Consider the following 21,171-nt stretch of genomic DNA (forward strand, 5'->3'; position numbering starts at 1 on the left):
GCCGCTCCGCGGCATGTGGGATCCTCCCAGACCGGGGCGCGAACCCGGTTCCCCTGCATCGGCAGGCGGACGCGCAACAACTGCGCCACCAGGGAAGCCCTGTATAGTATTTTTAAAAAAATAAATTTATTTACTGATTTTTGGCTGCCTTGGGTCTTCATTGCTGCTCACGGGCTTTCTCTAGTTGCGGCGATCGAGGGCTACTCTTCGTTGCGGTGCGCAGGCTTCTCATTGCAGTGGCTTCTCTTGCTGCGGAGCACAGGCTCTAGGCACGCGGGCTTCGGTAGTTGTGGCACGTAGGCTCAGTAGTTGTGACGGGCTTCTCATTGCGGTGGCTTCTCTTGTTGGCGGAGCACAGGCTCTAGGCACGCGGGCTTCGGTAGTTGTGGCACGTAGGCTCAGTAGTTGTGGCTCGCGGGCTTAGTTGCTTCACGGCATGTGGGACCTTCCCGGACCAGCGCTCGAACCCGTGTCCCCTACATTGGCAAGCGGATTCTTGGTGGAATTCACCAGTGAAGCCATCTGGAGTTTTCTCTTTAGGAAGGTTTGTTTAACTAAAATTTCTGTTTCTCTAATACATACAGGGCTATTTAGGTTATCTCTTTCTTCTTGGAGGAACTTTACTGCTTTGTTTTTTCAAGGAATTTCATCTAAGTTATTGAATTTATAGGCGTAAAGTTATTCATCATATTCCTTTACTTTCCTTTTCTATTTGTAGAATCTGAAGGTGGGTCCCCTGTCCCATTTCTGATAGTGGTAATTTGTGTCTTCTCTCTTTTTCCTGCTCAGTTTGCTTAGAGGTCTGTCAGTTTTCTTGTTCACAGAGAACCAGCTTTTATTGACTTTCTCTATTTTTCTGTTTTCTGTTTCATTGATTTCACTTTGATCTTTATTTCCTTTCTTCTGTTTAATTTGGGTTTGATTTGCTTTTCTTTTTTAGTTACTTAAGGTTGAAACAGAAGTCACTAATTTGAAACTATTTTCCTTTTTTTAATATTGGCATTTTATATATAAAATTTCCCCTAAGCGTGTTGTATTTTCATTTACATTCACTCCAGAATACTTGCTAATTTCTCTTTTTTTGACCCCTGAGTTATTTAGAAGTATATGATTTAGTTTCCAAATATTTAGGAGTTTTCCAGATATCTGTATTACTGATTGCAAATTTAATTCCACTGTGGCCAGAGAACATACATTGGATTAACTTGAATCCTTCAAGTTATGACTTGAAATACAGTCTGTCTTGGTAAATGGTCTGTGTGTCCTTAAAAATAATATGTATTCTGCTGTTGTTGGATGGAGTGCTCTGTAAGTGTCAGTTAGGTTCAGGTGGTAAGATAGTTCAAGTGTACTATATCCTTACTGATCCCTATCCTTCATTTCCTAAGGTCACTGTATTGAAAACCTTTGTTTTATATTCATGTTTCATGTTCATGTCTGCTTTTGTTGTTATTGTTTTTGTTTCTGGTGGATGTGAAATCAGGTCACCATTGTTCTATCCTGGCCAGAAACAGAAGTTGATGTAACAGAATAGGTGGGGAATTTTGCAGTTAAGTTTAGTTCAGGGATTGGTGAGCTTTTTCTGTAAAATCCAGATAGAAGATATTTTAGGCTTTGTTGGTCATACAGTCTCTGAGTTACAACTACTCAGCTCTGCCATTGTAACGTGAAAGCAGACATAGACAAGGCTTAAATGAATGAGCATGACTGCGATTCAATTTAACTTTATTTACAAAAACAGATGGTGGGCCACATTTGGCCTATAGGCTGTAGTTTGCTAGCCCCCAGTCTAGCTGCTTATATGTATTTGTCCACTTACATTCTTTTTATTATTTCTTCTTTATGTGTCTTTATTTTGTAAGTCATCTCAAGTTATCTTGGACATAAAGTGATTTTAATTCTTAAGTAAGTGTCCAGAATTTATTAGAATTTTGTTTAAACATAAGCAGTGAGTTCAAAATAGAACCAAATAGTGGACAAAGACTGTATATCTAGAGCTACGAATATGTTCATTCCCTTCAATCTGAGAATCCAGCCTAAGGAAATCATCTGAAGTATAGTAAAAGATAACTGGAAAAAAGCAGCCCATGACATCGTGGTTTATAGTGGTGGAAATTAGAAAAACCTAGATACTCAGCAATGGGGCTAAGTAAATTGTGGGACATCCATTTGTTAAGATATTATGTAGTTGTTTAAAATAGTGGTTTTAAAAAGTTACGTAACCGTCTGGAAAATCTTGTTCATCTTTCATTAGATTCATTCCTAGGTATTGCTATTATAGATGATATTATGTTTTAAATTTCCTAATTGTTTATGGTTGGCATATAGAAATACAATTAATTTTTGTATATTGTCCTTGATCAGCAACCTTGCTGATTTCATTTATTAGATCTCCGCCCTTTAAATTCTTTTTAACTATAGACGTAACGTAAGTTTTTCGTTAAATAGACAGTAGGGCTTCCTTGGTGGCGCAGTGGTTAAGAATCCACCTGCCAATGCAGGGGACACGGCTTTGAGCCCTGGTCCGGGAAGATCCCACATGCCACGGAGCAGCTAAGCCCATTCGCCACAACTACTGAGCCTGCCCTCTAGAGCCCGCGAGCCACAGCTACTGAAGCCCACGTGCCTAGAGCCCGTGCTCCGCAACAAGAGAAGCCACTGCAATGAGAAGCCCGCACGCTGCAACAAAGGGTAGCCCCCTCTCTCCGCAACCAGAGAAAGCCCGCGGCAGCAATGAAGACCCAGTGCAACCAAAAATAATAAATAAATTAAATAAATAAATTTATAAAAATAAATAAATAAGGAGACAGTAATATGAAAGGAAAAAGGAAAAATTTCCTCTCTGTCCAATCCCATTCTTCATGTATGTGCATACTCTCATAGAAAAGAAACAAAAATGGAATCATATTATACCTACTCAGGAGAACCATGAACCATGATTAAATTTGACATTCAATTTTGAGCTTGTATTTCAGACCGCTTCTTTATCCATGATATTCTGGTGGCTGAGGCGTGCACTTACCTCATCCTCAGGCACATCGACCTCAGTTTTAACTGGTCTGTAAGACGGCTTACTTTAATTGAGCCACCAGGTCCTCCAAAGGGAATCCCATTATTTCAGGCAGTTTGTATTTTTAATTTGAACCACCCTAACACACTCCAAATATAGCATGAAGTTTATTTAACTGTTTTCATGTTCTAGGTTGACAGAACCTTTCTTGTAATTGCTTTGTGACATATTTAGTTCCCTTAATGATGTATCGTGGGGTTCATTCTGTGTCTGTACGTGTAGATTGACTTCATTCTTCTCAACTCATTCTGTGTTGTACCCCATAATATGGATATATATAATTGATTTAACTGTCTCTCTATTGGCAGACATTTAATGAGTGTCCAGTTTTTTTGTTGTGGTGGTTTTTTTGTTTTGTTTTGTTTTTGGCCACGCTGAGTGGCTTGTGGGATCTTAGTTCCCTGACCAGGGATCGAATCCAGGGCCCCAGTAGTGAGAGCGCTGAGTCCTAACCTCTGGACCGCCAGGGAATTTCGTACGGGCAGACATGTAGATTGTTACCTGGTTTTTTACTGTTCTGAACAGTGCTGTGGTGGACACCCACTTATAGCTATACTAGTGTACTTTTCGTTGGTATATATTTTAAATGAATTCCTAGAATTGTGATTGCTGGCTTAAAGGGTATACACATTTCAAAACATTTTTTAAAAAGAAGTCCATTTAATTTTTAGAGCATTTTTTAAAGTTCAATACAGGCTTCATGTAAATAATTTAAATAATAAATAATTATAATTCTTGTAGATTTTGCCTCCCTTCACAGTTTAAAAGAATGTTGCAGGTATGATCTTTCCTCCCTAGCATAGTTTATGACCAGAAAGTAAATTATGCACTTCAAGAATGTTAGTGTAGGTCAGGACCTCAAATCATCTTGTCTGGCGTCCTTGTTTTTTTTATTGAAATGTAATTCATACTTACCAGAAAAGTTACCATTTTTGGTAAGTATATAATTCAGTGGGTTTTTTTTCGGTGTATTCTTTATGTTATACGATCATCACCACTAATTCCAGAACATTTCCATAACCCCCAAAAGAAACTCAGTACCTATTGGCAGTCAGCCCTGATTCCTCCTTCCCCCATTCCCTGGCAATCACTTTCTGTCTCTGTTGATTTGCCTATTTTTGGACATTTCATATACATGGTATCATACAAGTTAGGTACGCTTTTGTGGCTTGTTACTTTTACTTAACATAATGTCTTCAAGATTCATCCATGTCATAGCATGAACAGTACCTCATTCCTTTTCATGGCTGAATAATACTCCATTGTATGGTTATACCACATTCTGTTTATTCATTTGTCGGTTGATAAATGGAATATTTGGCTCGTTTCCACTTTTTGGCTGTTATAAATAAGGCTGCATTGAGTATTCGTGCACCAGTTTTTATATGAATGTGTACTTTCAATTGTCTTGAATATATAGCTAAGAGTGAAATTGCTGGGTCATATGGTAATTCTACGTTTAACTTTTTTGAGGAACTACCAAACGTTTTTCCAAAGCAGCTATACAATTTTACATTTCCACCAGCAATGTATGAGGGTTCCAATTTCTCCACATCCACACTAACACTTATTTGTCTTTCGTTTTTTAAATAACCATCTTAGTGGGTGCAAAGTGGTGTTTCGTTGTGGTTTTCATTTGCCTTTCCCTAATGATTAGTAACATTGAGCATCTTTTCATATGCTTACTGGCCATTTATAATATCTTCTTTGGAGATATGTCTATTCAAGCCCTCTGCCCATTTATTAATTGGGTTGTTCGTCTTTTTAATTGTTGAGTTCTAACAGTTCTTTATATATTGTGGCCATTAGATCTGTATCACATATATGACACACATATAGGTGTGTCACACATATACCATTATATACACATATACACATTATACCATTGTATGGGTTGTTTTTTCACTTTCTTGATAGTGCCCTTTAACACACAAATATTAATTTTGATGAAGTCCTATTTATTGACTTTTTCTTTCGTTGCCTGTGCTTTTGGTGTCACATCTGAGAATCTGTTGCCTAATCCAAGGGTACACAGATTTACAGCTGTGTTTCCATCTAAGAGTTTTATGGTTTTAGCCCTTACATGTAGGTCTTTGATCCATTTTGAGTTAATTTTTCTATGTGGTGTGAGGTAGGGGTCCAGCTTCATTCTTTTTCCGGTAGATATGCAGTTGTCTCGGCACCATTTGTTGACAAGACTGTTCTTTCTCCATTGAATGTTCTTAGCACCCTTGTTAAAAATCAGTTAACCACAGATGTATGGGTTTATTTTTAGACTCTCATTTCTAGTCTATTAATCAATATGTCTATTTTTATGCCAATATCACGTCCTAATTACTGTAGCTTTGAAATAAGTTTTAAAATCTGGAAATGCAAGTCCTCCAGCTTTGTTCTTTTTCAAGATTGTTTTGGCTGTTTGGGGTTCCTTGCATTTCCATATGAATTGTAGGGTCAGCTTGTCACTTATGTAAAACTGGCAGTTGGAATTTTAATAGGGATTGCATTGAATCTGTAGATCAATTTGGGGAGTGTTGCCATCTTAACAATATGAAGTCTTCCAATCCATGATGTCTCTCCGTTTACTTAGAGCTTCTTTAATTTCTTTAAATAGTATGTTATTGTTTTCCACTTACAAGTTTTGGACTTCTTTGGTTAAATTTATTCCTGAGTATTTTATTCTTCGTGATGTTATTGTACATGGAATTGTTTTCCTAATTTCATTTTCAGATTGTTCATTGTTAATGTGTAGAAATATGGTTGATTTATTTGTTTGTTTATTTATTTAGGGCCGAGTTGGGTCTTTGCTGCTGCGCACGGGCTTCCTCTAGTTGCAGCGAGCGGGGACTACTCTTCGTTGTGGTGTGCGGGCTTCGCATTGCAGTGGCTTCTCTTGTGGCAGAGCACGGTCTCTAGGCACGCAGGCTCAGTAGTTGTGGCTCACGGGTTCTAGAGCGCAGGCTCAGTAGTTGTGGCACACGGGCTTAGTTGCTCTGCGGCATGTGGGATCTTCCTGGACCAGGGCTCGAACCCGTGTCCCCTGCATTGGCAGGAGGATTCTTAACCGCTGCACCACCAGAGAAGCCCTACAGTTGATTTTTGAATGTTGATCTTATATCCTTTAGCTTTGCCGAAGTCATTTAGTAGCTCTAATAATTTTTTGTGGATTCCTTCGGGTTCTCTCTACGTAAGGTTATGTCATCTGCAATTAGAGGTAGTTTTCATTCTTACTCTCCAATCTGAAAGCAGCTTTGTTCTTTCCACGCCTGACTGCCCTGGCTAGAACCTCTAGAACATTGTTGAATAGAGTGGCAAGAGCACACATTCTTTTCTTGTTCCTGATCTTAGGCAGAAAGCGTCGTCTTTGCTCACTGAGAATGGTAGATGTAGGTTTTTCATTGATGCCTCCCCTTTATTAGGTTGATGATGTTCCTTCCTATTCCTAGTCTGTTGAGTGTTTTTATCATGAAAGGGTATTGAGATTGTCAAATGCTTTTACTGCCCCCTTGACCTTACAGATGAGGTGGCAGGTCACATCTCCCTGTCCTTAGATGGTTGGATACATATGTTACCTTTCTCTCAGACTTTCCATCCTGACTGTGCCCAGCTGGCGGTCCCCACTGGGCATGTGGCCCTGTGGTTGAAGGGCAGCTTGTGGTCAGCATCCCAGGGAAGTGACCCTCCTGCCTTTACTCCTCACCCCCTCTCCTGGCGGTGCCAGCCTTGTGAAGAACGGGGGCCGTGACCTTCCCGGTCATTTTCTGAGGAATAACAAGGACTGTTGTCTGCTTTCTTTAACGATGCTGTTGCCAGTTGTCCCTGGTTCCCGGAGCACATGCGTGAAAAGACAGCTGCTCTCGTAGCTGCCCCGACCCCATTGTGCACATATAGATACTTCTTTGTGGGGCACAGGCGCACAAAGAGCTGTTGATGCCAGCTGATGACTCCCAGCCCCTCCTCGGCCTTGGGCCTGTCTGACCGGTCTGCCTGCCCCCAGCCTGCCGTGTCTTTGGGAATGCGTGCTCTTGGCCTCTGTGGGGCTGACCCGTGGTCATCTCCAGGTACGGCTGTCCCCGTGTGGCTTCTCTGTGGAGCGGCTGTTTGTGAAATCGCCTCTCTTGGCCTCCTGCTGGCAGCCGTGTATTGAGTGCATGGCCATACTGATGGGCCCAGCTGGGCAGGGGAAGGGCTCCCAGCCTTTCAGTGGCCATAATTAATCCCAGTCAAGCAGATTTATCCCTGGTATTAGCTATGTAGAAGTGAGTTGTGTGGGAGCCATGGGGTGGCCAAGCAGTCACTTCACCGGCGCGCCCTGTGATGGCCTCACACAGTCAACGTCCCATGCGCTCCCCGCTCAGGACGCCTTAATAACTGCTCCTAAAGTGCCAATCCTTCTTGTCAGTGTCACTTGGGAGGCTTACTCTTTGCAGCATTTATCTAGCTTCAAAGTCCGGACCAGGAATGTATTTGGAACAGGTGATCCTGCTAAAAGTTAAATCCCGAGCATGTCACTCCTTTGATCAAAACTTTCCAATTACCTTTCCTTCTCACTCAAACGAAAAGCCTTCTGCCAGAACGCATGATCTGATCTCTGCAGGGCTCCCTTCTCCTTCGCGGTGAGGCTTTCCCCGCCTGTGTTCTGTAAAACCCCAGATACTCTCTCCCCCTGCTCTACTCCGGGTCCTCCTTCCCCGTTTTATTTTCCTCCAAAGCGTGGATCCCCTCGGGATCGGAGGCTCCACTGAGGGCAGAGACTGTTTTATTCATGACTCCCCCAGCTCCTGGCTCAGAGTAAGCACTCGATGTATAATTGCTCAATGAATGAACGGATCTCATCTCTATGCTACACATGAGCAATGCCAAGGCTAAGAGAACGTAACCCTTTGCCCCCCAGCCCACGACCAGTCAGTAATGGAGTGGACCCTGGGACACCCCCTTATCCCCGTAGCTTCACTGCAGCCCGCTTCTCAGTCACATACCTCGGGCCTCCTCTGTGAAGCTCTTCAGAGGGAAAACTCTGGATTCTTAGACTGTATATCCTTTCCTCCTTGGTGCCCACCAGAAAGTCAGCACTGTTCTGTGGGAGGACATTACTAATTGTATGTGATAATTGTCATCTGTTTTGATGTGGCCTGAAAATGAGAGAAGGATGCCTCTGACGAGTGTTCCTGGACCTTTGCCTCAGCCCTGGGGCTCACGTGTCAGAGCTGCCTTTCCCTGGCAGAGGGCAGCGTTACGAGCCCCGCCATCTCTCTCAACCCTGCTGTCTTTGTTTTCCTTTTTTTTTTTTTTTTTTTAACCACATACAAATTTAAATCTTTCTCTACTGTGATCCCACAGCAGTTTATTTTCCTTTTCTTCCTTTGGTCTATTCAAGAACTTAATTTCAAGTCTAGGGGATTGTTCACTCTAAGAAGAAGTGAAGTTCTTAGTGGTATGTGTTTCTTTCCAATCCTAAACTCCCTCCTGAGTCGTGTAAGCAGAAAAGTAAAAACTGAGATCTTGTCCCACAGACCAGAAACTGTCCCTTTTTTGTTGGTGGTGGGTTTTTTTTGTTTGTTGTTTTCTGCTTCACCTACAGCTCATCAGAATGGAGCTGTCTGCCTTTCAGGATGAAGAGGGACAGGAGGTCCTAAAAGGGAACGTCTCAGCTTTTCTTCCCGCCATCAGCTTTGTCTTCTTTTTCTTTCCAGGTTGTGTCTACACTGCTCATCAACATAATCCCAGAGGATCACGTCCCACTGAACTTGTCAGGAAAGGCGAAGATTGGCGGGAAGGCCTGGGTGAAGGAGTCTCCTCGGCCCGTTCCCGGCTTTAACCCCGACTCCATGTGTGAGTCCCAGGTATGGCTGCCCAGCTGTATGGGTTGGAGACTTCTAGTGCCGGGTTTAGGCAGCTTGATTTAAAATCAAGAGAGAGAAGTGGAGGCACATGCACAGAAAGAGGAGTCGTGCCTGAAGGGAAGGAGCCGTACCCAAACCGTGTCGACTTCGGTTTTGGAAAGAGTAAGAGTTGACCATTAGCATTTGACTCTCAGTATAAAACTCATAACCAGCACGGAAAGGCTGCTCTGGCAGAAGGCCTCTGAACTCGACTCAGCAAAGCTTGGAAGTGCAGACCCTGTGTTTTCCCCTGAGACCCCCGAGAGGCGCTGCTGTGAGCTTTCACACCTCCCAGCTCTGTGCTTAGGAGCCAGGCCTCGGGGGCAGCCCCAGGGCAGCCAAACCCCAGGGGCACAGGGCCGCTGCAGGAGAGCGACGCACTAAAGATTGCCAAGGCCTGTGTGTGCTCTTGGTGGGGGGGTATCCCCAAGGCCCCGGCTCACACGTGCTTTGTCACGGAGTCTAACACACATTGCATTTGGAACCCAAGCTGCCCCTCTTCTTTCCCTTCATAGATCATATGCTTAATGTGTGTGGCGCTGTGCAACTGGAAGTCCTTCCTTGAGTTACCTTCTAATGCTTGAACCCAACTTTATGGAAGTACAAATTCAGGCCTTAAATGATATTAAAACGGTTGTGTTTTTCTTATTCCCAGGATACAAGGAAGGGAGTACCTAGGCCAAGGTCACAGTTATGAAGTTTAGACTCTAGGTGTTCTCATTTCCAGTCACAAGGTTTTTGTCAAGGATCCTTGACTTTAAGTCAGTATGGATGTGGGTGGAGGGAGCAGGGGGGCATAAGAACACACTGAAATATCTGTGTGTGTGTGTGTGTGTGTGTGTGTGTGTGTGTGTGTGTGTCGTCTTCTTTGCATCAAGGGCTTGCGGCAGGGTACAATAAGGTTAACAAGACACGAGATGGCGTGGGGTTGGGGGCCTCACACGGGAGGCGTTGCCTCCAACCCAGCGTTGGTGGCCGTCCCTCTGCAGGTGATCATCAGGGAAGGGGAGCTGCTCTGCGGGGTGCTGGACAAGGCGCATTACGGGAGCTCCGCCTACGGCCTGGTCCACTGCTGCTACGAGATCTACGGCGGGGAGACCAGCGGCAAGGTTCTCACCTGCCTGGCCCGCCTCTTCACCGCCTACCTGCAGCTCTACAGAGGCTTCACTTTGGGTGAGTGTGGCCGGGTGGCCCTGGGGCCCCCTCCCCTGGCCAGCACGCCCACCAGCATGTCTCCCCGGCTCTACTAGCAGCCTGCAGGGGAACAGCCGGGCTCCTTCTACAGAGGCATCCTCACTCGGCCTCCAGCGACACTTCACAGGCTTACTCGTTCTCAGTGTTTCCCCCGCGCCCCCAGCCCCACGTTTCTTCACACAGTTTCTTCATGACACCCCCCTGCACCCCATCTCCATTTCCATTCTGTCCCTTTCTCAACCTCAGCCTTTCTGGTTTTCGGTCCCCGAGACCGATGTTTTCACACTCACACTCACCTCCATTCTCTCTTGCAAGTGCCCTTCCAGAATCCTCCAGTACAGAATCCTCCACACTCCATCTAGGGTCCTCCCTGTTGTCAGAACTGCCTACGCCTCCCGGTGCAGCAGGTGAGGTTGGAGACACCATGCTGGGGCAGACCTGTCAGGTGATCCTAAGATAGAAAGAGGAACTCTCTGGTTACCTCCCTGGCAACGAGAGCCCGCTGTTTTAGGAAGTTGGCCTTGGTAAAGAAAACAAGTGTGCAGATACTTTCTGTGCCCTGAGCTCATTCAGGGCAGCGTGTCTCCAGGCGCGCAGAGCGGAGTGCGAGCCCTTCGGCAGTTTCCTGTGAGGAGCGGGTGACGGGCTGCGTGCTGAGCAGGAGCCCCAGCGAGCATGGGAGTCGTCCAGCCGACAAGACCAGCAGTGGTGGGACTGAGACTCTGTGTCCGTGGACTGGCTGGCGTGTAGACGTAGGGCCGGTGAGCCTGCCGCGGCTGGAGTTTGCTCGTCGGCCTGCAGCAGGGCCTGCCTAATTGTATAATTTATATTAATTGTGGCAAAGTCAAAATAATGTAGTACAGGTGTGAAAATAATTTAAAATCACCCAGCATTCAACTGCCAGAGATAACCAGCAATGTCGATTTGATGTGTGTCTTTCTAGACTTGCCAAGTGCAAACACATTCAGAAAAAAAGGGGATCCTATGCTACCTAGTGTTTTGTAATCTGCTCCCCTCCCTCCATTTGCAGATGTGTTTTATACATGTCCTCTTGGGTGAGCAAATATAAACCGACATCCTCAGGTCTGTGGCTACATACTCTTCTCCTTGTGTAGATGTACCGTAGCTTATTTAACCAGTTCCTGTTATTAGACATTTAAGCTCTTTCCTGGTTTTCACGATATTGCTGGGATGAACACTCTTGAACAAATATCTTTAAAAGCGAAAAGTAGAGGAAGATCCCACGGCCAGACAGTGACGAGGACCAAACCTAACAAGCAGCTCTGCTTAGCACATGGTACGAGGAGAAATTGGCCAAAGTGCAAAGACCATCTGGTGCCGAGAGACTAAGAGGGCGCAGGGCCAAGCTGGGCGTCGAGCTCGGAGGGAAGGCCGGGGTAGCCATGGTGCCTTCTAGCCCTCGCAGCCGGAGGTCACTGGAGGGACAGCAAGGCCTTCTGGAGCTGACCTCATGGAAGGGCCCACTTTCATGGTTGTGGCTTCCTCACAGAGGGACAGTTTCTTTCCCCTCCTGCTCACACAAGTTCTTTAGAGGCTCCCAAGCTTCCAGGAGGTTGCATTTGGGAGTCCCAGCCATCTTAGCCCAGCTTTGGAACAGTGCAGCCTTTGTCTCCCTTCCCACTCAGACCTTGGCCGAGGGACTTTGGAGTCCAGTAGCTCTCAGATACAGACAGAAAACAGTTCATTGAAAGAGAAAGTAGGAAGACTTCTTGCCCAAGGTGAGGAATTCCTCAGCCCTTTGAAGCCAGAAGGACAGGCTTAACTGAAGTGACCCAGGCTTTCCTCCTTCCAGTGCAATGAAGGGGACCCTGCGGTCCCTGTCACCAGGCTTGAGCATGTCTCTGTGTGTGCCTGCACACGCATTCTCACAACCATATAGGCTGGTCCCTACAAAGTGTGACTTCTGGGAGTCAAAACTAGGATGTCCTCTCCCTCCCTCTCTTCTTTCCTGAAACTCAGTTTTTCACCCAAAACGTCATCTTCACCTCTAGCCCATCCACCCAACATGTTTTTATTGAATGGAGGGAGTATAGCTGGTGGCTAAGAGCCCAAGTTTGGGACGTGGGCTTGGATTTACTTTCTGCCTCTGTAGCTCTGGGCTCAGGTTCGAGCCTTAGTTTTGTCATTTGTGAGATGGTAGCAGTCTCTTAATGGTGATATGAATGTCACCATCATTATTCAGGTGCTCCCTGCATGCGTGGCACCGTGCTCCGTGCCCTGACTTCACCAAGTTCACAACCTGGTGAGAAGTCAGGCCCACTCGCCTCCAAGCTTGTCTGTTTCACTTCACAGGCGTGGAAGACATTTTGGTCAAGCCGAAGGCAGATGTCAGGAGACACAGGATCATTGAAGAGTCCACCCACTGTGGGCCCCGGGTGAGGAGAGCCTGGGCGGCTACTGCCTGCCGCAGAGGGTTGGCTGGGCTCCAGCGAGATGAAGCCCACACCCTCCTCACTTGGCCGCAGCCGCCAACGTTTTCCTTTTCTCTTTCTAGGCTGTCAGGGCTGCGTTAAACCTTCCAGAAGCGGCATCGTGTGATGAGGTCAGAGGGAAGTGGCAGGATGCCCATCTGGGCAAAGACCAGAGGGATTTTAACATGATTGATCTGAAGTTCAAGGAGGAAGTGAACCATTACAGCAATGAAATTAACAAGGTTAGTCCAGCAGTGTGTGCACTTACCACCACCATTTTGAATGCTGGTTTTTTTAAAAAGTGCATTTTGATTCTCACTCTGGGCTCTTTGGGGCAGTTTGGCTGTTTAATAGCTGACTAGGTGAGACGTGAGGTGGGGCGAGTAGAATTGATCGTTTTGACAAGCCAAGGGCTTCATTCCCTCACCCCATTGGGGTCTGGAAAGGTCTTTGATTAATGCTGAGAAAGAAGGCATTGCACTATCTTTCTTTTCTCCTTTTTTGTTTTTTTTTTTTTTGACCACGCACAGCTTGTAGGATCTTAGTTCCCCGACCAGGGATTGAACTCAGGTCCTTGGCAGTGACAACACCGAGTCCTAACTACTGGACCACCAGGGAATTCCCCGCTATTTTTCATTTTAAATGTTTGTATTTTGGGGTAACTGCATTAAAGGGGACGGAAGAAAATCTTTCCCAGGGGCCACTGCAGGGTGGAGGGGCAGAATGAAGGGTCAAAACCACCGGTGCTGCTTGTGTGGGGGACCCGGGGGTGAAGGCCTGGGTTCGAATCCCGGCTCTGCCGCGGACTTGCTGTGAGATCTCGGGCCTCGTGTGATGCGGGCGGTCTGAGCCAGGTGTCCTCCCCCAGGGGGGTGGGGATGGGAAGAGCACCTGCCTCGTGGGCTTGCAGGGAGGGTTCAGGAGCTAATCTGCACAGTGCCCTGGGTGAGGTGAGCGCCCTGCCAGTCCTCCAGAGCCCCTTCCTGCGCAGCTGAGAAAGGAGAGGGACGTCCCCGCACAAGCCAGGATGGCAGACCCCGTTCTCTCGCCTTCTCACCCCAGAGCTGGGGCTCCCAATCCTGCGGCTTGAAGGAGCCCACCTGGCCCTCACCCTGCCTCCTGGGCCTTGAGGCCCCACCTGAGGAGGAGGAAGGGAGGCATGGCCAGTGCCCAGCAGAAGTCAGTGTTTGCTGGTGGAGTCCTCTGACTGGCTGTCAGCATCCCCTCAGCTGCCAAGAATGCAGACCTTGTTGGTACAGTTCCATCCTTGAGAGGCGTGGTTCAGAGGAGCCCTCCAGCACCGCATGAAGAGCAGGAGGCTCAGCTTCTAGGGCTGACTGGGGATGCTGCAGGTGGGGCGTTGTCTCAGAAGCATCTTAGGATTATTTCTTGTTCCTCCATCTCTTCCCATCCACTCTCCCTCTCCTGTGTGGGGCTGGGTCTCTGCAACCCTAGGCAGAGCTCCCCCAACCTCAGCATCTCCCTGGTCCCCCTGGGGGCTTTGCCCGCTTCTGCTGGCCCAGGAGCCAAGGTGAGTCTCCTGCTTGGTACTTGGGCAGCATGTTGGGAAACGTGAATGTGACACAGACATTGGTCATCATTGCTACTGTCCAGGGCCAGGCCATGCTCTGCTGGACAGGTTCCCAAGGGCACCACCTTAGGTTTTATTTTTAACCAGCTGCTTTTCAGAATCACGGACTGGAGATGCTGGCCCCTCTGCATCTCCTTTCCAGCTTCCTGGCAGAGGTGTCAAGAGAACGCAGCGCCCTGGGCCATCCTCTTTTCTTTTTTTCTTTTTTTTTTTTTTAGTTTTTATTGGAGTATAGTTGATTTAAAATGTTGTGTAAGTTTCTGCTGTACTGGGCCATCCTTTAGACTTCTCTCTAGGGCTTCTAGCCAAAGGGTTGATGCCGGATGAGACTTCTTACCTCGCGTGGGATCTGGCACTTCTCTCTAGATAAATAGTCTGTGTTGGCTCCTGCATCCTGGATTTACCGTCTGAACCTGGGATTCCCAAGAGGGTGAGTCACTGACCACTGCGTGTGTTCCATCTGCAGGCATGCATGCCTTTCGGCCTGCACAGACAGTTCCCAGAGAACAACTTGCAGATGATGGTGCAGTCTGGAGCCAAAGGTTCAACTGTGAATACCATGCAGGTGTGAGCCAAGGCGGGTGCTGGCTGGTTTGCAGGAGGGTGGGGTAGTGGCAGGAGGCACTTTTTAGATTTGTTTCTATTTTTAAAAGGATCCACATTCCGTACAAAATGTGGCAAGTACTGAAAAATACAAAAGTGTGTCGAAATCAGTGCAGGTGCTAACCACTGTTAAGTGTTATAGACAGATACCGATACAAGTAAACAGATACTGATGTGTATCAAACAGATACATTCTGTAAACTTACGTACTGTATTATACATAGTCACGTTATATATAAACACGGTGTGTGTGTATTTATAATCTTAGCTGAGATCCTGAAATTTTGCATGATCTGCTATTTTCATTTAGTGTTACATTATAGGCTTTGTCCTAGAGGTTTCTTAACCTTTAATTTTTGGCTCGTTATCTCCTCCAATTACTGCAGTGCTATCCCAGCATTTTCACAAAGTTTAGCAACTTTTTAAAAAATTCTTGATGGCCTTGAGAGGGTCTTAAGGACCATCTCATTATCTGGTGAGTAGAGAGCGACAGGAATGGGCTTAAAAGGCTGGAGGCCATCGGGAAGCCCTTTTGACTAAGTAAAATCCAGACCTGCTGCTCTTTCCCCCCAAGAACGTTAATAGGCAGTTTTATTCTCTTTTGACCTGAGAATGTTAACGCTCACAGTAAACTACTTTTTCTGCTAGTCTCAGTTTCCCTGTTAGGACCTGGGGGTCCTGTCCAAGTATAACATGTGATGCTTCTGAAACATGGCTGCTTTTACAAACACCGTCCATTTCAACTGAGTCCAAATGCGAAAGTTGCCGTCATGGAAAGGAAGACATAGTTATCTTCCTGAAAGGTCAGCTTTCTTGGCTCGTTTAGCAATCTAGGTTGGCCTTCAGGAACTTGGATCCCATGCGGTTTTTCTGGAAGGGCAGGCCCCCCATCCCCTGCTGGGACAGAGCATCATTTAACGAGCATGTGGGTCTTCAGTTGCCTTTGGGTTTCCTTTCTCCCAGATCTCGTGCCTGCTGGGCCAGATCGAACTGGAAGGTCGGAGACCCCCGCTGATGGCATCTGGCAAGTCACTGCCCTGCTTCGAGCCTTATGAGTTCACCCCCAGGGCTGGCGGCTTCGTCACTGGCAGATTCCTCACCGGCATCAAGCCTCCTGTATGTATTTTGGTTTTTCCTTTGGGCTGTTCTCCTCATCTCCTAAGCTCAACAGTAAGAGGCCTATGACCTTCACCAGCAGCTTTAAGCAAAGACAGCCAAGTAATAAGTGCCAGGCTGTCCCTGCTTACCCACTAGACCCTAGGGCCTGCCCGGACCAAAAGGACGCAGCCATGTCGTGTTTGCCCTCGCAATGCCAGAGCCCAGCACGGTGCCTAGCACGTGGTGGGAAGGATTGCTGATGAATGGGAAGGTGAATAAATCAATCCCAGCTCTACCTCTTCCTGCTGTGTGCCCTTTCTCAGCCGGTTCTTCCCTGCATCTGAGGGCAGCTGGGGACGGGGAGGCCCCTCACCAGGGTGCTCTCTGTTACCAAAAGGAGCATCACAGAGGTTTATTTCACAAAGCTTCCCTAAGAGAACCTCCCCTGGCTCCTCCTTGACCTTGGGAAAATTGACCAGCTGTAGCAAATGTCTAGTTTTTCCTCAGTCAGCAACCCAACTCTCCCTTAAGAGAAAGGTTTCCTCCTCACACTTGGCAGAAATGGCTTTTCGACTGTTAGTACCTTCTGTTCCCTGGTCTAGTGCGTCTCTGCAAGGACGCCTCTTGTGGTCAGACAACTAAGTCCAGGTTGTGAACGGGACCGACCCTTTGTGTGAGGGCCAGCGGCTGCTCCCAGGGCTCTTCCCTCAGCCCCACACGGACTCTCCAGTGGTCATCCGTGGCCTCTGGCAAAGGGTGGTGGAGAGCTGACGTAGACCAGAGAGTTCTGAGCTCTGGTTGCGACCCCTTAGTGAATCATGCAATGATTGACTTCGTGGAATGAAACAGAGTAGGGTGGTAAAGAAAGCATCAGAGTGAGGGATGGGGTCATTTCATAGAGTTTTAGCTCGAGTCGTGTTATCTTTATCGGCACGTGTGTGTGTACGTACGTACGTGTTTGCTGATTACTGTTATAAACCCATTTCTCGTTGGTGGAATTTTGGAAGACACTACACGATGAGGCACCAGTGCCATTTCTGTTTGGAAAATGGGGTGCGTGTGGGGTGTGGGACGTGGCGCTGAGGACGGACTTCTGGGAACGGGAGCTGGCACTTCTGTTCCATTGGTCCCTCTGCGCTCGGGCAGAATAAGACGGAGGCAACCCCAGGGGAGGGCAGAAGTCCCTGGGGCCGTGGGAGACCTCAGAGCTGCCAGGGGCACTGGCTTGAGCCACCCTTTAGGAAGCACACTGTCCTCAATGCCACCCCTGGGACCTGGGTCCCCGCTTCTCCCACAGGAGTTCTTCTTCCACTGCATGGCCGGGCGAGAGGGTCTGGTGGACACCGCTGTGAAGACCAGCCGCTCCGGCTACCTCCAAAGGTAAAGAGCACCTGCTCTGCCACCTTTAGGTGGCATCAGCGTCGCAGGTCCATTCACCTCTGTCATCTTTTTCACATTTTCATTGACAATTCACTTGAGATCCCTTTGGATGAAAAAACTTCTAGAAAAAAATGTCCATGGGTGGCCCAAGACAGAACATAGCAGATATCCTTCCCCTCCTAGAGGATCAGTAAAGTGTGAGCTCAGAGGTTTATAGGAAGGGCCCGTGCATCAGCGTGTGCGCCTTTCCCTGGGGGAAAGGTCCTGGGTGGTGATGAACTGGTCCTCCCCGCCGGGAGGGCGCTGCGGTTGGGGCAGAGAGGATTCCAGGCCCCTTGAGTCCGGCACTCGGAGCCAGGCCTGTCTCAGTTTTAAGCTTCAACCTCCCACCTGCCCAAACAAGGCAGTCAGAGAAGCTACGTGTTCCCTTTCCTCCCAGAGAGGAGATTAAACAAGCAGGTCTGGGCTGGGGCACCCTGAGTTCCTGCATCCGGCGTGGATTACAGGGCCAGATCCACCTGTGAGCAGGGGTTACGCCCCACCTCCATCCTCTTAAATCATTCATGGATACCTGTGGAGTGTAGAAAAAGCCAGGAAACGAGGGATCACGTAAGCCTGGGGGTGGGGGACCTGTGTTGGGGGCCATCTGGATGCAGGGCAGGGAAGAGGAGGGTGTCAGGGATCCCGGCTGGAATGAAGAGCGGCAGCCACTGGGGCAAAGGGCACAGAGGTCCGCAGGACCCCTCTGCCGGCGGAGGGTCATGGCAGAAAGGGCGAGTGCCTTCCTTCAGACAGGAGGGGCCGTAGGTTGGAAGGCTGCCTCTTCGTGGGTGGCGATGGAAAGGGAGAAGCCGACGCGGCGAAGGCGTGGGGCAACTGGCTGAAATGCACAAGAGGCAGGAGGCGTCAGGCCTGAGTGGCAGCGCAGTGGCACGGCGGACAGGAAGCAAGACGCTGCAGAGGGGACAGAGAACGTGTGGCTGGCGTGAGGGGGCAGCGGCAGGATAAGCAAGGGGACACGTTCCAGGGAGCGGGCCTGAAGCTCGGGAGAGGCCTGGAGATGCAGCCTCCGGGGCCGTGGCTGGGGCTGAGAGCTGCAGCCCCGTGAGGTTCCTGGCACCTCAGCATCTTCAGCAAAGGGGACATGGATGCTCAGCTCCAGCCTTGCCAGGCCCTGGGCTGGGTGCCAAGAAGATCGTGCCGAGCTCTGTCCTTGGAGCTCAGGGGAACAGCGGCTGCTAGGAAACCCCATCTGAAGGTGCCGGGAGGAGAAACCAAGGCAGGGTGGCCAGAGAAGTACGCTAAGGCCAGCAGCAGGGCAGCAGAGGGGGCAGGTTGAGGGTGGCAGCTGACTGCTGGGAGCTCTGAGGACGAAAGGCACCGGGTCAGGGCCGTCGCATCAGCATTTAGTTTCTAAGGTCTCCTTTGTCCCTGACAGTCTCTGGACTAATGGCGTGAGAGAGGCATCGGATGGGGAGACAGCCCCGCTGCTTTGCCTGCCTCCTGGGTCTAAGGACACTGGTCCCTGGGGAGCCGTGGCGTGGCAGGGAGTGACACAGCAGGCAGTGGTCCCAGCAGCTGGGGCTGGCTATGGGGGCCGGGGTCGAGCGGGGCGGCCAACCTCCTCAGACACGTGGCTGCGGCCCCTGGCCGCGAGGTGCTATAACTCAGAGCCTGGGGCACGGGAGCCAGCCTGTCCTGGGGGCTTGCCTGGCTGCAGAGCAGCAGTCCCCTTTTCTGCCCTCCATCCGCTCCATCAGAGGCTGCCCTGGGAGGTGGCGAGCCCAGTGGGCGCTGAGCCAGTGGTCCCTGTACAGGTGCATCATCAAGCACCTGGAGGGGCTGGTCGTCCAGTACGACCTGACGGTCCGCGACAGCGACGGCAGCGTGGTGCAGTTCCTGTACGGGGAGGACGGCCTGGACATCCCCAAGACACAGTTCCTGCAGCCCAAGCAGTTCCCCTTCCTCGCCAGCAACTATGAGGTAGTGTGCCGGCCCCCGGCGCCTGTGGGTCGTGGGGCGGGGGCCGTGTGGTGGGCCTCCGGCCCTGAGCCTTGCCACTCAGGGTGGCCTCTGAAAACCGGAGTGGGAAGAGTTCGAAAGCACCAGGCGATGCCTTGGAACGCCTGACGTTGTCAGAGCCCCTCCCTCTGTGCGCTTCGTCCCGTGAGATGGCAGAGAGGCACGCATACGTCTAGAAAAACTGCACCGTGTGGGGCATTTGCCTTGTGCTGGGCCCGAAACTAGAGCGCACCATGGCTGCTGTCTCCCTTCCTCCTTCCTGCAGCCTGGGGACGCAGGTGGCCCTCTGCCCATTTTACAGCCAAGGCAGCTGAGTGTCAGGGTTTAAGTGACGAGCTGGTGAGTGGCAGGGCTTGTGTCTGCACCCAGGCCCTCTGATCCACAAGCCCGCGGTTTTCATACCACACCTTACTGCCCCAAGAGCGATCGTCACCGTTGGCTCAGCAGTCACCCCGTTTTACAGATTGGGAAACTGAAACTGACATGGCCTGTCCAAGGTCATGAAGCAGGTGGTCGAATTGAAGTTTGTGCTCCAGGGTTGGCTCCTTTCCATCCTGGTGCCACGGTCTCTCCCCCGTGACCTCAGCTCCTGAGACCGCCAGCTCCCAAGTCTGGTTGGCACAGAGTGAGGGCCCTGGTTAGCAGTGGGTGCTCAGACCCCCCAGGGGCATCGTGAGGGCTCCACACGGGCCACCTCCGTCCTGTGAAGTTGTGTGACGTGGCCCTTGTGTTACGCCCTCACCTCTTTGGTTTTGTCTGTGTGGTCTGTTTGTTTAGGTGATAATGAAATCGAAGCACCTCCATGAAGTTTTATCCAGAGCAGATCCCCAGAAAGCTCTCCGCCACTTCAAAGCCATCAAAAAATGGCAAAGCAAGCATTCCAACACCCTGCTGAGAAAAGGCGCCTTCTTGAATTATTCCCAGAAAATTCAAGCAGCTGTGAAAGCCTTGAACCTCGAGGGCGCGAACCAGAACGGCCGCAGCCCCGAGACTCACCAGGTAATGCTGGGGTTGGGGATGTGGGGGGAGTGGGCGATCAGTCAGGGGTTGAGGGGATGAGGAGTTGTTTTCCCGGTGGAAGGTACAGTCATGAAATCTGGCTTCATTCAGTGCTGGTCAGGAAACATGGCTCTCAAATAGGGATTTAAGGAAGGGAACCTTTACAGAGGTGTGGACAGGGTTCCAGGAAACTAACTAGGGCTGGTAAGTTGGGTTCCCACCCGCCCCCCACAGGCATGAACAGTCACCGGGAGTGGAGAGGGTGGCCGTGGGCAGAGGCCACCTGACAGGAGCCCTCAGTAAAGAGTTCTGGGCTCCGAGATCCGTTAGAGAGGGCGGGGGATGAATGCTCAGCCTCACTCTCCTCCCACATGCCCTTCTGCTTCTGGGACCTCCCATCAGCCAAGCACAGCTGGGAGCCAGGAGGCAGCGGAGCGCTTTGAAGCAGTTGCTGTGGGACAGCTTTGGGGCATCGAGCGTGTGAAAGCCTGGGTGGGGGACAAACAGGGATCCAGCACAGTCACCTGGCTTGTGGTGACTGTGTCCTTGTTGACCTGAGACAGCCCTGGCTTTGCCTCTCATCCCAGTATTATTATTAATAGTGCCCCATTTTACGCTACGAGACACACAGTTTGGACAGTAACTTAAGTGGTCACCCTGCCTGTGCTTGAAGGGCCAGGACGAATCGCTTGTAGAGTCATGGTCAAGCAGTGCGCCCTGGGATGGATTCGGTTTCTCCGTGTTTCAGATGTCAAGATGGCTTTCTCATTGCCTTCAGGTTTCTGTCTCTTTCCCCTATTCTCATTTGAAGCCAGTGCCTTTTTTTTTTTTTTTTTTTTTTTTGCTGTACGCGGGCCTCTCACTGTTGTGGCCTCTCCCGTTGCGGGGCACAGGCTCCGGACG

General features: G+C 49.3%; 1 protein-coding gene across 1 annotated transcript in view; it reads left to right on the forward strand.

Annotated features, from left to right (window-relative positions):
• The window catches only part of POLR1A (RNA polymerase I subunit A), a 75,396-nt gene that overhangs the window by 37,879 nt on the left and 16,346 nt on the right, over positions 1 to 21,171 (forward strand). Inside the window, exons 15-23 of the mRNA XM_024129901.3 lie at positions 8,761 to 8,910; positions 9,939 to 10,122; positions 12,457 to 12,539; positions 12,659 to 12,817; positions 14,633 to 14,731; positions 15,733 to 15,885; positions 17,165 to 17,247; positions 19,065 to 19,230; positions 20,047 to 20,268. Coding sequence (XP_023985669.1) covers positions 8,761 to 8,910; positions 9,939 to 10,122; positions 12,457 to 12,539; positions 12,659 to 12,817; positions 14,633 to 14,731; positions 15,733 to 15,885; positions 17,165 to 17,247; positions 19,065 to 19,230; positions 20,047 to 20,268 — 1,299 coding nt within the window. The remainder of the gene's footprint in view (positions 1 to 8,760; positions 8,911 to 9,938; positions 10,123 to 12,456; positions 12,540 to 12,658; positions 12,818 to 14,632; positions 14,732 to 15,732; positions 15,886 to 17,164; positions 17,248 to 19,064; positions 19,231 to 20,046; positions 20,269 to 21,171) is intronic.

This window comes from Physeter macrocephalus, unplaced genomic scaffold, assembly GCF_002837175.3.
Source record: "Physeter macrocephalus isolate SW-GA unplaced genomic scaffold, ASM283717v5 random_109, whole genome shotgun sequence".
In the NCBI taxonomy this organism is placed as follows: domain Eukaryota; kingdom Metazoa; phylum Chordata; class Mammalia; order Artiodactyla; family Physeteridae; genus Physeter; species Physeter macrocephalus.